Source organism: Acromyrmex echinatior, chromosome 3, assembly GCF_024713525.1.
Source record: "Acromyrmex echinatior isolate Ae372 chromosome 3, ASM2471352v2, whole genome shotgun sequence".
NCBI classification, from domain to species: Eukaryota; Metazoa; Arthropoda; class Insecta; order Hymenoptera; family Formicidae; genus Acromyrmex; species Acromyrmex echinatior.
The window spans coordinates 16,003,319-16,018,054 of record NC_141854.1 but is presented as its reverse complement, the minus strand read 5'-3'; the positions used below and the strand labels follow the sequence as shown (position 1 = coordinate 16,018,054).

Sequence of the window (14,736 nt, the reverse complement as noted above, 5' to 3'; positions counted from 1 at the left end):
TTCACAGCGATCGAGGGTGAGGTTCGTCAAAGCGGCCCACCTCGTATCGCTTCGAGCGTTTTAATGGGACAGCCAACCAGTCATTTGTTCGAAACACCATTTGATCGAATTACTATTTTCTAAAAAATTCTAAACTTACATTCGATAGTACTACCTAACTTTCCTGCTGTGTTCTAATGCTTAACTGGGCAATTTTGTTCTTCAAATACATGTAAAGTGTATACTGAAAGAAAAGATTGGTTGTAACCATTTAGGTAGTAAAATGTGGCATTTTTATATTGTTATGGTTGCAATAACCAGTTCTTGGTTGTAGCAGTAAATTTTTAGTTGCATTAGCTTATTCGCAATGTTAGTATGTGATTTCGATAGACTAACGCAACTAAAAATTTGTTGCCATAACCAAAAACTGGTTGCTGTAACCATATAAAAATGCTATGCCATATTTTACTATCTAAATTGTTGCAGCAACCAATCTTTTTTTTCAGTGTACATATTAAACAAGTACATCTGTATCTGTGTTTGCTTTGAATTATTTGCAAGAAACGGAAATGTTCCCTCAACGATTCTTTGATAAATTTGAAATGCTGATTTTTATTTAGCAAAAATTTCCTGTTATTTGATAAAATAACGGTAAAATAAAATGTTTTGCAAGTTTAACTTCAAGAATTAACAATGCAATACGTTCTGTCTAATTTTCATAGTAATTTTCTTTCAAAAGTTTCAATTACATTTTACCTATTAAAAAGTTTAACACGTAAAATTGAAAACTCCCAGCAAATGATGAGCATCTTTACTAAACACGTTTCTTATACTTATTTTATATTTCTTATAAGAATGTTTCAAATATGTCTTAAATATACGTTCCAAATTTAATAGAAATTCAATTTTTACAGTCTTATAAATAAAATTTAATTTTGCATATATATATCACTGAAAAAAAAATCTGGTTATATTAAATAAAAATCTAATAGATTCAACCAATATGTCTGTTCGAAGATGAACAAATTCTTGTAGGAATTGCCAGAGATAAATTCTTTCCTGTTAAACGTACTAGAATTTCTTGATAATCGATTTTTAATGATCAAAACAATCAATTCAATTAGCTAATGTGTAAATAATTTTATTGTAGGAGACACAAATTTCAGTGTTTGATATTTCACAGGTGTCATTATATTAATGCATTTTGGCACACATAACATAATTATCAGGTTTCTGACTTAATTTTTGTGCAGGACTAAAAACTGTACTGTCAAAATTTATTTTTGTCTTTGAACCCAATTTTAAGGATTTGCATTAAAGGAATTTTATTATATTTTATTTCATTAGAATAAATATTGATGGAAAATTTAGAGAGACTTTTTTCTACTGATTTTTTCAGTATAAATATTATGCATTACAAATATTTATAAATTATGCAAATTTAATTGTGATAATAAAATTTTTCTAAAAATAATTTCCATCACACGCAGTAATAAAACTTTAGTTTTTCAGTTTTCTCTACTAAAATTAATGTCTCGCATTTCATAGCCATGTAAAGAATATAATATTTTCACATTTAATCTCATAATTACCAAAAAGATATAGAACTTATTCATTATGTACATATAAACATTTTATTTTTTCGTAAAAGACTATTTTTGTGAAAATTATTAACTTGACATTTTAAATTAAAAAAAAATCATTTCTGAATTCCATGATTTTGATAGTTCATATGTACAATACTTCCAATTGTTGAATGCATCGCGAGGTCTCAAAAATCTCATATCGCTGATATTCCTCAAGTCTTCGATTGATTCGCTTTCTCTTTCATTTTCGTCCTGTATGGATTCTTGTTTCCACGCACTCTACGGCTATAATATCTGTTATGGAGAGGAACGAGAAAGGGAGGGAATTTTGGCGGAGAGGGAGCGCGACCGAGAGTGAGACGGTAACGAGTGCCCCGCCATTTTGAAAGCGCGGGAGCACGGCATAATTACTGCCTTTGTTTCGAACAATTTATATTAAAATGGAAAGCAATCTGCATTTGCAAATTAAATGCGCGCCGCGCGTTTCCCGTCCGCGTTCGCTGAGCTCGAGCCCGGGCTGCGAGGGTGAGGGAGAGAGAGAGAGAGAGAGAGAGGGGGATAGAGAGAGAAAGAGAGAGAGAGGGGTGGATTATCGTGATGAAGAGGAGGTGGACGGGGTGGTTACCGCGGGCGGCTCGTGTAAAATCAAGCGGAGGCTTCTGCTGTGTTAATTGCGCGCTGGTTATCCATTGCTCTCCGCCATTCCACGTTGTTTCGCGATACCTCCGGCCACCTGAAACCTGCCCCGCGAAACCGAGCCGCCGCCGCTGCTTCTGCTGCCGTTACGTCAAACGATTAACAGTTCATTCGGAGAGAACGGAATGGCAATTGATGGTTTTTAGGAGAGACAAACATAAAAGATTTTCTCATATCGCTAAACGATATTATATTATCAGATCGAGACTTTTTATCCCTCCAAAAATCTGATGTGTCATCGTTTTTTTTTTAAATAAAATTGGCTGTTATAAATTTGATACAAAGAAAACTAATTTACAATTTGGAATTAAATGTTTTACTGTAATATATAAAGAGCATAAAAAGTTTAAAATTAACAGTGTCAGGATTATTTAAAAATTTGGAGCAACAGTTCATACAAAATGAGAGCAATTTTCCGATTTTTTTCTCTTTTAAATATTCTTTTTTTTTTCCACATTGAATCGGAAATAATTTTGTTCGTTATGTAAATTCATTGATTCCTTCACAAGTTTCATCCGTTCTCACTTCTCAACGCTTCGTCATGATACGCGGCTCTACGTGCAGAAATTTTAATATTTGCGAGGAATGTCGGAGGCTAAAGAGACACGCGGAGAGAGGAAGCGCGAATGCGCGGAGGCTGCAACTCACTTGCCGATGCCAACTAATTAGCGGTCTGATCGAGAAAGGCTAATGGAGGTCGTGTTCAAGTCACGGAACGTTTCTTGACTCCTGCCTCGGTAGTTCACGTGAAGGTATACCTAAGATAGTGAGTGTAGTGTGTAATGAATACCTGCATCGCGATCCGTTATACAAGTCGAATACAAGTGTGTAAACGTATAGCTCGCTAATGGCGAACGCGAGATTTCTGCCGCTGGTGGTTGTTCACTCTCTGCAATTTCAGTTTAAATCGACGCGTAAATTTAATAACAACAATATTATTCGCCATATATAAATAAAAACGCTAAGTGCTTTTATAGATTTTTCACCTTGTTTAGCAACTTGTTCCTTTATGTTTTTTTATAATATATGTAATTATGAATGTATTATCCGTCGATAAAATATTCATATTCTTAAAACACATCAAAATGCTAATTTGGATTGATTTACGACATTTTGAAATTATGCATTAGATATCTATTTTGGCAAACAAAGTCGATGAGTTTAATATTAAGCGATACTTCGCGTTTGATATATCCACGTCATATCGGAATTGTTAAGTAGTTCATTTTATATATCAACTTCCGCCAGTAACTAAAAGTTCCATCTACTTGAGATACGACAGGAAACTGAAAAATATCATTACAGAGTAAAGCGAGTGAACGAAATATCACCGTTTGGATACCTTTACAATATTTAACGCTGAAAAGTCAACGTGAGACTCACGATGTTACGACATAATATCTCGTTAACCTTATTGGCCTCTTTCACTCAGTTCTATGGATAATAAGCACACATTGTACAAACATTGTAAACGGCTCCAAAACGCTCTGTTCACGCGATAGTTTACACGAGCACTCGATCTCTCCCTGCAGCTCTTCTTTGTTGACCCAATACATTCCCGGGATTATACGGTTTAAGGAACCATGCGTGCATGCGTGCATGCGTGCACGTATGCACGAATATGCACATGTACTTAGCTTCCTGATGCCGCGAGCGTCGTGCTCGATGTCGGATGATGCCTCGGGCGCGCTTCACCCTCGAGATTCCTTTCCGCATAGAAAGGAGGAGCGTTCCTTGGGACCTCGCATTCTTTCGCGAGGATCCAGCTTTATACGCGGAGAACTCGTCTCGTTGTGTAGATTTTTCAGCAGTAGTTTAAAAAAATACACATATATATATATGTGTGTGTGTGTGTGTGTGTGTGTATATAAACGGGATGCGGCGCATACCATAAAATACTCCACTTGTGGAACAAGAACGGATTAAAAAGAAAGAATTATGTTTCGCCGGCTACAATCTCATATATTGTTAAGAAGAATTAGATATACAATATAGAAACGCGGAAATCGGGAAAGGTTATCTCATTCTATGTCGCATTTTGTTTTTCTCTCGATGAATTCAAATTAGACTCGTTATTGGAATTATCGTGATGTCAATAATCCTCAAGTTACGGGGCATTGCGAATGAATGATGTAATGAATAAAAATTGCGACATTATAAAGCAAGCTGAGTCCAAGCGTAGATTTTAAATAACACTTTATGCGAGAATTAATGAGCCTTTTTGGAATATACAAAGTTGGTTAACAGTATTTCAAATAATCGATCGCCGTTGTCGAATTGTCGTCAAATCAACGCCGTCCTTTATGGAAATATTCGCGTGTAATTACTGACAGCGAGATTTAGAACGGTGTTACAGAGGATGTAAAAAAGAAACTCGAGTTACACCGTAGATAGGCACGAAACAAATAAACTTTTCGGCGCTCTTGCGGTGAGACCCGGTTACTTTTTTTCTTTCTCTCCCTCTCACATATTTCTACCCGTTTCGGCCGGTTTTCGCCATTGTTGGTTCTTCCGCATGCAGTAGCTTTCCCGTCGCAAATAAACTACTTTGACGCCGTTGCGGTGAGCCGTGTCCAGAGAGATATACGTTAACAATGAATTCACATTGGTGTGTCTGGGAACCGTTCGCGACCATTCAACGCGTTTTCCGTTAGTTTACCGTCATAATTGCTAAGTTGCGTAGAATCAGGAATTAATACTCGGTAATAATTATGTGAAATAATTTCTCCGTTAATAATTAGCAAACTTACCTCCATGTATAACGCGTTCATTTCTTTATGCAATTTATTGCTAAATGATTGTATTGTATGTATGGATTCACGCTGATATTTTAGACATTTGTAAACAGAGGAAAGCTAGAAATGCGTCGAAATAAACGAGAATTGACACATCCATGGAATGCCTCTGATTTAAAGGAATATTTCCGATACCATGTACACACAGAGATGGTGTGTTTCAGAAAAAAATCAACTATTCGTTATGCCGTTCAAATGGACGGAATTGAAATTGCAACAATTTCACGTGTTCGTGTACTATTTCTATGCTGAATATTTTTCGAAAAATTCGTCAAAGCGATGAATTATTCCGCACCGCTTGTTTTTTGGACTGCTGCGAAAAGAAAAATAGGAAACTGTAGAGGCCAATGGAGCGTAAATTTGAGTTATTTCGAGTTGAAAGATAAAATGTGATTTGTTAAAGAGAAGTTTGCGATATTTGGTAGCATTGAGATTTTATATATACTTTTCTGTATGTTAATACTCAGAATGATATACACAATGATTTTTTTTATTTTTATAACATTAATTTTTACTAAATTTCATAGTATTTATTAGATATTATATGAATAAAAAATGTGAAATATAAATACTCATTGTATTTATAAATTTTAATCATATTTATTGATTGATTTTTTTATTTCTCCGTGCATATCTTTATTATTATATACGTTAATAAATAGTAGTAGCAAAAATTTGGAATTTTGGAAAACTATTAATCTATTTTTGATAGAGATTTAGAGATGAACGTAAATATCCTTTTCTGTGCCAGTCTAATTTATAGGATTGAACATTGATTTATTCTATTTTAACTATTTCTACACAGCTTCCTAATATTCCATATCATTGCTATATAAACTGCATTGAAGAGTCTTAGAGATATTGCTCAATTCTTATAAACTCTTAAAATTTTCTAGTTTAAATTAGACCGTTATGTAAATAATACAAATAAGTGAAGAAACGCTAAATATGGTTGCGACTAGATCTTGATATCTAAATAATATCTCTATTTAAATTTTAAATACATTTTCTAGTTATATAATTTCTCTGTGTGCCGATTACTGTTAGACTTGAAATGCAATCATAAACTGAAACTGAAATAATATCACAAATTAAATTGACCGTCAATTGCGTTTCAAGTACGACAGTACGCGCGATTTAATTGGGAGATGTATTTAAAATTTACATGAAGTATTATTAGACATCAAAATTTAGCGTCAACTCTATTTGGTGTTTTTTTAATTATTTGTGAATTAATTTTAAATTTTATAAATTTATTCTCATATTGCTTCAGCAATAAAATACTGGATTTGCGATCACTTTTATTCATTGTTCTTTTCAGTAAGTTAAATTCAATATTTATTAAATTAAAATAATGACACTCTCATGTATTCATTTATCTATGCTCGTCTTTAACTTCCATATAGATGTATACATACACATACACACACACACACACACACACACACACACACGCATATATATTTTATTTAAAAAAATATATATATTTTTTTTTAAATAAAACAATTTGCGAAGCATTATTTCCTGCAACGTACAATAAAATCTCATTTTAACATGCATGTATGTCGTAAACGAACGGTCGATTTTATTAATTAAACGAAATTAAACGAAATTAAACGAAATTACGTTCATCGCCCTGCGTGTCGTTTCGGGGTAATTCGAGGAGATGTGGGCTCACACGCATTTGTAATAATGTGTGCATGCGTGCAGAGGCAGAGCTGTCTCATATCTCTCCACGCTTTCCGAAGACGCTAGTAAGCGTAACCGCGAACGGTGAGTCGCGACTGTTGCTCACCTCGTAACTTATAACACGCCGATTTCACCACAGAACATTGCACGTGTGAAAGTTAGGACGTCCGGTCTTTTCGAAAGAAAAACTCACACGCGGATATAATTATTGCTCTTATGCTTCGGCGGATTTTCGATCGTTAATCATATCTATTCGACGAACGAAAGAAAACTTGAACTTCTTTCTGTTGTCTCTTTTTCATTTAAACAATAATAATAATAACAACACAAATAAATAAAGCGAAATACGATAGAGGTTGGATTTTAGTGACAATAATACAATACTTCTGTATAAATTATTAAATACATTTTCTAGTTTTTCAAACTGAGCACCGAGCACAGCCGGTGCGCAATTTTTTTAAACAAAAACTGGAATAATATTGTCAAATTAAATTGATTGTCAATTTAAAAATAACAATGCTAACATATGAGTATTTTAAAATATTGCAAAAAATATTAGAAATTTGAATCAAATCAAAATTTGAATCTGGATCTCCCGACTATTCGGAGCGTGCACTTCTTCAGTTCGACCGCCGAGGCATGTAATAATAAATATAATTGTTTTATTACTAAGCGACATAATAAAAAAAGTTTTTTTAGTGAAAAAATAATTATCCACTCAATTTAAATCAATCACAATTATACAAGATTGTATAGAAGTTTAGGTGTTAATAGCGATAGAAGCTTTTACTCTATTTATTTATAATATTAAAAGCTAGTTTAAATCTATTATGTCTATTTAAAAATTTAACTACAAGTTGCAAAATGCAAACGATGTTATTTTTTAAGCTAAGTTTTACAAATGTATAGTTGATAAATCACTTACTCAAAATACGCACTAAATACTTTTTCCCTCCTTTTTTTTATTTTAGCTAGATATAGTATTGTATTTTAGCGACTTTCGACAATCGCCTAACATGATATTTACGCCAGTCTATATGTGACGATCACTGTCTGCATTATAGGTGTACCCACGTCGCCGTCATCCTGACCTGCCCGAGAAATCCTCATGAAAGACTGGGAACTCAGTACTCAGAATAGCATCGGTATCGTAGACATTTCTTTTTTTATTTTTTCTCTTTAGACGGCTCACTTTACATGGGCTATCTTTTTTTGGAAATAAGTTATTATCTTTCTTCTCTCTTTCTTGTCTTTTACATCTGATTTCTTACTTCGACGTAAAATATAGGCAAAATGTGGTGGTGGCGATAGCATAACGAATACAATTGGGACTGAGTAGTGGTAATATAATTATAACGGTGAAGGGTGGAACAAATCGCCATGGTAACGGCAATAACAATCTGGAATTACTGTTGCCAAACAAAAATATCTGCCTCACGTTAATATTGCGTAGCTATATCTTACAATAATGGTTATTTCTTTTTTCTTCAAAATTCTTGCTAAACTTAAAATTAGTTGAACTAGTTGACTATATGATCATTATATTGTGTAATAATATAACTTCATTTTCAATTTTGCTTTTATAAAAGAACGAAGCATATTTAGTTGCAAAAATTTAGGAAAAAAATAGACTCATAATTTGTCTTTAGAAAAATCCTTTCAGAATTTATATTATTTATAATGTTGTACTTACGATATTAAATATTAAGAAGAAACACCGCAAATGTGAATATAATATGATAGTTGATGGTCAAATAAAATACTACACGATTAGTTAATTAGAAATCAAAATATAATTTATTTAATAATAGTACGTTTAAGAGGATGACTCTAAGAAGAATCGAAACTATTATCAAATAATTTTATTGATGATTTTATTCGGATACCAATTCGCTTATATTTATCATTTTTCCTCTTAATATTCTTTACGAAAACTGGAGTTACAGTTGAATATAATTATTTCCCTTATTTCTATAAATTACACGTAAATACAGTAAATAGACAACAACTCTTGTTACATCATAATTCGTTATACAAAAATTCTTAAAATGTCATCAAGTTAAACCAAACCGATACTCGATTTCCGTTACGTAAAATCCACCCAAATTGACACGTATAATTCGCAGAATTTGCTGGTCACTTTAACCGCGCGCGATTCTTCCAAATATAATCGTTCCATATCCCTCTTTTTTTTTGCTCCTTCGTCGGATTGGTTGCGGCGGACGGACATCGTTATCGGGAACCAGCAACGACCGTCCTTTCGTAGAATCCACTAGTTGTTTTCTGTGTCGCTTAACCAGTCGCGTCGCCTCGCCAGCGCGTCGTCGCCGTCTCTGCGTCGAGAGTGGCCGCAACCGCGAATTACTTCGCAATTTCCCGAAATTGCGCAATCCATGCGGGTTAATGGCCGCCGGGCTGCCGCTGCCGCTGGTAGCAGCGAATGGCCGGGAACAGGTGGGGGAGGAGGAGGAGGGGGGGAGGGTACAGAGAGCGGAGGGTGGTAACCGACGAGGAGACCATTAATTAAGCAAAATCATAAACTCGACTCGAGCGTGTGCGTACTTGCGAGTGCAGTTGCATTGAAAAATATAAATGCGTGGCCCGTTACTTTCACGAACCGCCAACCGGAGTACCTTACGGCGTAACATTACCGTCGTCGCCGTTCTTTGCTAATCGGTCGGGCTCTCCGTTGCGGTTTATACGTCATAGAGAGGACCGACCGATCTGATATTATCGGCCACGACACGCTCGAGAAGGCAATTGGGGGTTGAATCATTTGGTTAAATCGTCGAGCGTTGGTGTTCACTTCCCCGCTGCGATTATTGTGGAACTGTGCTCGAGTTAAATCCGGCGCGAGCGACCGCAATCGCGAAAAATCGCACGTTACGCATGCCGCGCTTAATTCTCGTACAGCAGGTTGTGTTAAATTAAAATTGTAGATTTATATTTGATACAGAGTGTAAAAGATTTCCTCATATTTCCTTTCATATATATATATACGACCAATCTGATGGACGCGTTTCCTTAATAAAAATTCAATTGCATGTTTCTTACATATTTTTCACTCGAGATACTTGTCGAGGTTAACTTCACGTATACAAAAATTCTGCTTTTGCAAATTTATATTTTTAACTAGAATTTATACTTTTAGCTATCTCTCTCTCATTAATCTGGTATTTTATTTAATTAGAGAGAAATTAGGTAAAGAAACTGTGAGAAGTTTTGTACATTATTTACATATCTGATCATTTATTTATATAATTCTAAAAAGTTAAAAAAAGAGGATAGGAAGTTACTAAATATAATTTGAATTTTATTTTTACGAAGTAGACTCGCGTGTAACCTGTTCGTATTTTTATCGTGTTTTGAGTATTATTATGCAAGCAGCACTAAACCGTGTGTCTGATTTTATCTATGCCGTAACTAATAACAAAACAAACAGTTTATTACAACCAGTTTCGTAGAAATTACGAAATATTACTTAATAAACGGTAAAGAAACTAATTACTCAGAGCGATTCTCCGAATCTACGTGTGAAATCTGGGGGAGAGGAGGAAGAGAGAGAGAGAGAGAGAGAGAGAAAAACGCGTATCGGGTAATTAGAAGTGGCGGGCAAATGTCACCGTGCAATCGCGCGATAAATATACTCGAACTCTGACGCAACTAAACAAGATTTTAATGGTAGAGGCTAATGGCCATCGGATTTGTTGGTAGTACTCACATGCGCTCGTTCGCTTTGGCAACGACGTGATAAGCCTTGTTGTGAAACTCTCGGAACAGGTAAATTGATCCGTCGAACGTATCGACGTATGCTATTATGTCGCCGTGTGCATTTACAATGTGTTACAATGTGAATGCGTATAAAAGTGTAAAAATACGGTTAAAGAGAACGGTTGAAGAAGAGCTACTTAAATGTTCCAAATTGAAAAATCTCCTAATAAGTAGTCCATATCTGGAAAAAATATTATTAATCTAACGTTTGATAAATTTAGTGTCATCAGCCGAATAAAGTCTTTTTCTAGTTGGGTCCTAAATTATAGACTCTTAACTTACAGATTGTATGAAACATTCATTTTTAATAATTTTATGTCTAGAAAAAATATTAAAACCTAATGTTTGATGAATGAATGTAATATATAGTTATTAGCTGACTATACCGGTCAAAAATGTGTTATTTTTAGGTTTTCGGAGCATAACTTCATTCAAAGTGAATCAAATGTGCTTAAAATTTTATAGTAGACACTTAGTACATTTAATTATAGTTGATACTTTGTACATTTGTGAGGTTTGACAGAATACCATGATTTTCGAAATCTCTATTGATTTTCACAAAATCGCGCTTTTGTGTTTTCTTTGTTTTTCGTGTATTCTGTCATTGTTTTTACAATTATAAACTGATTTTATTGATTAGCTTAGTGTTTTACAATATTGCTAGCAATTAAACTTGTCATGGCAATTCAAAGTTTATTATTCAATTTAATTTATTTTTGAGACTTCAAGTAAAATTCATTTTTCATAAGTTGTTGTTTTTGTTATTTGATGAAAAGTTATTTTGTTCAATAAGCATCTTAGTGTAAGGTTCGCATAAAACATTATGGTACAGCGTTTGATAATAAAAGCGTAAATATCGAAGATATATCGCGGTCAAGTTATGAACTCCGAGTGTGTAGGTATATCAGCCGGGGAACGACAGTTAGAAATTGTTCTCAGAACAATAAATAGAAAAGACTCGCTACGTGAAGTTGAGAAATATTAAATAAATTGCAATTACAAATTTCAAGTATAGACATAATATTTATCTGTGTTGCAAATAAAACATAGATTATTTCAGTAACTTATCATCAAAATATTTAATTTGATAAAGTGAGAGTCATGCACTTTAAACCAAGTTATTCTCAAACATTCATTGGAATGATTTCATTAAGTAGTAGATCGAGAAATTTCGTTAATCCGTTCATGCGCGAAATTTCCAACTTCGTAAAAGGAATTTTTTTTCGGAGTTTAAAATTCTTACAGCTGCACATTACAATTTGTACTTAAAAGAAGATTACATATTTTTTTTTTTAACGAACTTATCTACGAATTGAGAAGGCTCGTATATATTCGAGATGTGGGAAAAAGACAGGCAAGTCCAAACATTTTCTTATGCGACCTTCCGAGTTCGCTGTTACGAGTTAAATACACCCATGGACGCACCATGGAATAGAATAGACCGCGCGACGTTACAATAGCGTGGCATTGCGGAGAGGTTTGTGTCGCGCAAAAACGTGTGATCCGTTATTTAAACGAGTCACGGTAAAACCGATTTTCCACGGTATAGTTTTAACTTCGTGAGCGACGGCGGTGTCGACGGCGGCATCGGCGATTGTGCAAAATCCCAGCTCGCGCGCAATGTATGTGTATCGGGAATACGTATATTACTCAGAGTAATATGTACAGGAGAACCGGGCCTGGAGGTGTATCGAGGTCGACCGGTTCTCCAGCAGCCGTCAGTCGTTAAGGGACATTGCGACACACGTGCGCGCGTGGTTGTTGTCCCTCTCGTCTCCCTCTCTTTCTCTCCGTTCTCCTCTTTCTCTTTCTGTTGAGAAAACAAGAACTTTAGGTTTTAGTTGCAAATAAATCGTTATTTAGTCACATACGTTACGCCAGACGAGACCGTCCCTTTTTATCTCGATTCTGTATTCTTCATTATTTCAATTTTAAACGTAATAGTTATTTTTTTATAATATACCTTGAAAACTAACGTGGTTCTAATATCAAAACATATAAAAAATAAGAGCATAAAAAACCACAGCACAAGTTATAGTTTGTGATATTTAATTATTATTACATTAATTAAAACATTAAACGTTTCGGCCACAATCTGGCCATCTTCAGTAATTCAATAATATTCTTAAAACGCAGAGTTACATCTAGTTGACATTAAATTCAACAGTCGAGAGTTGTAATTAAATAAACATGTTCTTTTATATGTGAAGATGCTTCATATAGTAATGTTACAACGCCAGTTGTCATATCAAGAAAAGTGTAGAACAGAAAATAACAACACATAATGTCACGACAAAATTCTAATTGTGTAAAAGAAATACTTGAGATTCATCGTTTGGTTTTTTGCTGTAAAACAGAATCTGGAAATTCTTGTTCCACACTCTTATTTTTTATATATTTTTTTATAGTTTCAATATTCGGATTAAAAAATCTAACGATTCCATGTCTGAGAAAAATATTATTGACGTTTGACAAACATTCCATCACTTGAATTTATTTCTAGTCTTTAGGATAACCTTTCCCCACGGTCTGATGCATTATTTACGAAATGACTCTTCACGGCACATTAATGATCTGTTACTTCACATAATTGATATTAGATGGCTGTATTAAAGATTGCTCAAAAGCAGAAAGGTGTAACGACATGTTTCTCGTTTAAATAAATGTATTTTATTATTTTACTTAATTTTTAACACGCTCCTGTGCTCCTCGTTTGATTCTTACGCCTTTTTTTTTTATTAACGTAAATTCGATACTACTTTAACAACATCGATAAACTCGAATTCTTGGTATGCCGATACCGCGGTTGACGTCACTGTTTGAAATTTTTCTTCTATCTAAATCGCAGACTACGATGCCGCGGTTTATTTCACGTCAATAACGCGCGCGCGCGCGCGCGCGATGTCAGTATTATTTTTAAATTCCTGGAATATTGGATCTTTGTTTCGTAGAAAATGGTGGACGATTAATGCTGCAGTTTATTGCGCATTGCCACGTGGCGAAACGTCGTCTCCGTCGTAGATCTTTCAGCGGTGCACGAATGAAGATGGAACTGGAGTAAATGAGCGCGGATGGATATTTTTCTTGGCGGCGGTTTCCAATTTTACGTCCAGCCTGACGACGCCTCTGAAAACTTTTACTTCTCTTCCGTTTGCTCGAAAACGAGCTCCGAGATCAGCAGCGTTATTTGTATGGCGTTAAATCGTATTTACCTCCGGTACTTTTCGTCGTAAAACCTAAAAGCCTACCTATTTGCGTAAAGTCGTTTTAGATTTATGGATGAGAGAGGCAAAAAAAAAAGCGGAGGAACGCAATCCCGAGTTTGTGACTCGATACTTTTCTTGGCGCACTTATGATTCTGATCGTAAAACTCGGAAAAGTACTCGCAGTAATCGGTCGACATATACATGCGATTTATTACATTACGTAACGATGCAATAAATTATCGGCTATACGAAAAATATGGAGAACCGGCGTGAAGGCGTAGCCGGGATGTAACAAATTACTGTATATATAGGAGCTATATTACGATGATGATCTACGCCTTTGTAGCGATTAAGCGAGACAATTAAGCGTCTTTCATTGGAGACTAAAAGAGAGCGTTGCTGATTCCAAGAGAAAATGAAAATTTAATTGAAAAGCTCTGAGCGTGCGCGACTAGAAAAATCGGGATAGATAACGTGGGAATCATCTCTCTCCTTCATTGGATTATTCTTTTAAATATATAGTGAGAGCAAAAAGTATTCGTACAAGGAAATTTGTTATACTTTTTGAGCATTCAAACAATACAATTTTTAATTTTCGCTTTTTTTCAGATGATATATTTTGTATAATTAATACGTATCTTTTTGGTATATATATTTTAAGAAACATACAGTCTATTTTATTCTTTATGAATAAGTTTTTAATTATCCAATAAGAAATGAACAATTAAATGTCGAATCGACGTCAAATTAACGTTGAAATCATTGTATTTATATCGATGATTTATTTCTCGCTAGATAATATTTACTTTTTAAAAATAAAGTTTTTTTAAAAAATATTTTCTCTGTACGAATACTTTTTGCACTCACTGTATATCATTATAAGAGCAATCCCCTTTTTGATTTAAAACATAAACAAGGGCGTTTACGATATGTTGAATTAACATAGGACAAAGTAGAGTATTTGTGTTCGAAAGACGGAGATAAACAAACAATAGATAAATCGTGATATTTCTC

General features: G+C 34.4%; 1 protein-coding gene across 4 annotated transcripts in view; it reads left to right on the top strand.

Annotated features, from left to right (window-relative positions):
• scalloped (TEA domain transcription factor 1 homolog scalloped) overlaps positions 1–14,736 on the top strand; it is a 166,248-nt gene that overhangs the window by 64,799 nt on the left and 86,713 nt on the right. For 3 of the 4 annotated variants that reach the window (XM_011064987.2, XM_011065002.2, XM_011064969.2), the window contains exon 2: positions 7,810–7,890. The exons of the other annotated variant lie outside the window; for it this stretch is intronic. In XM_011064987.2, the coding sequence (XP_011063289.1) occupies positions 7,854–7,890 (37 nt within the window). In that variant the 5' untranslated portion in view covers positions 7,810–7,853. The remainder of the gene's footprint in view (positions 1–7,809; positions 7,891–14,736) is intronic. 4 annotated transcript variants of the gene reach the window in all.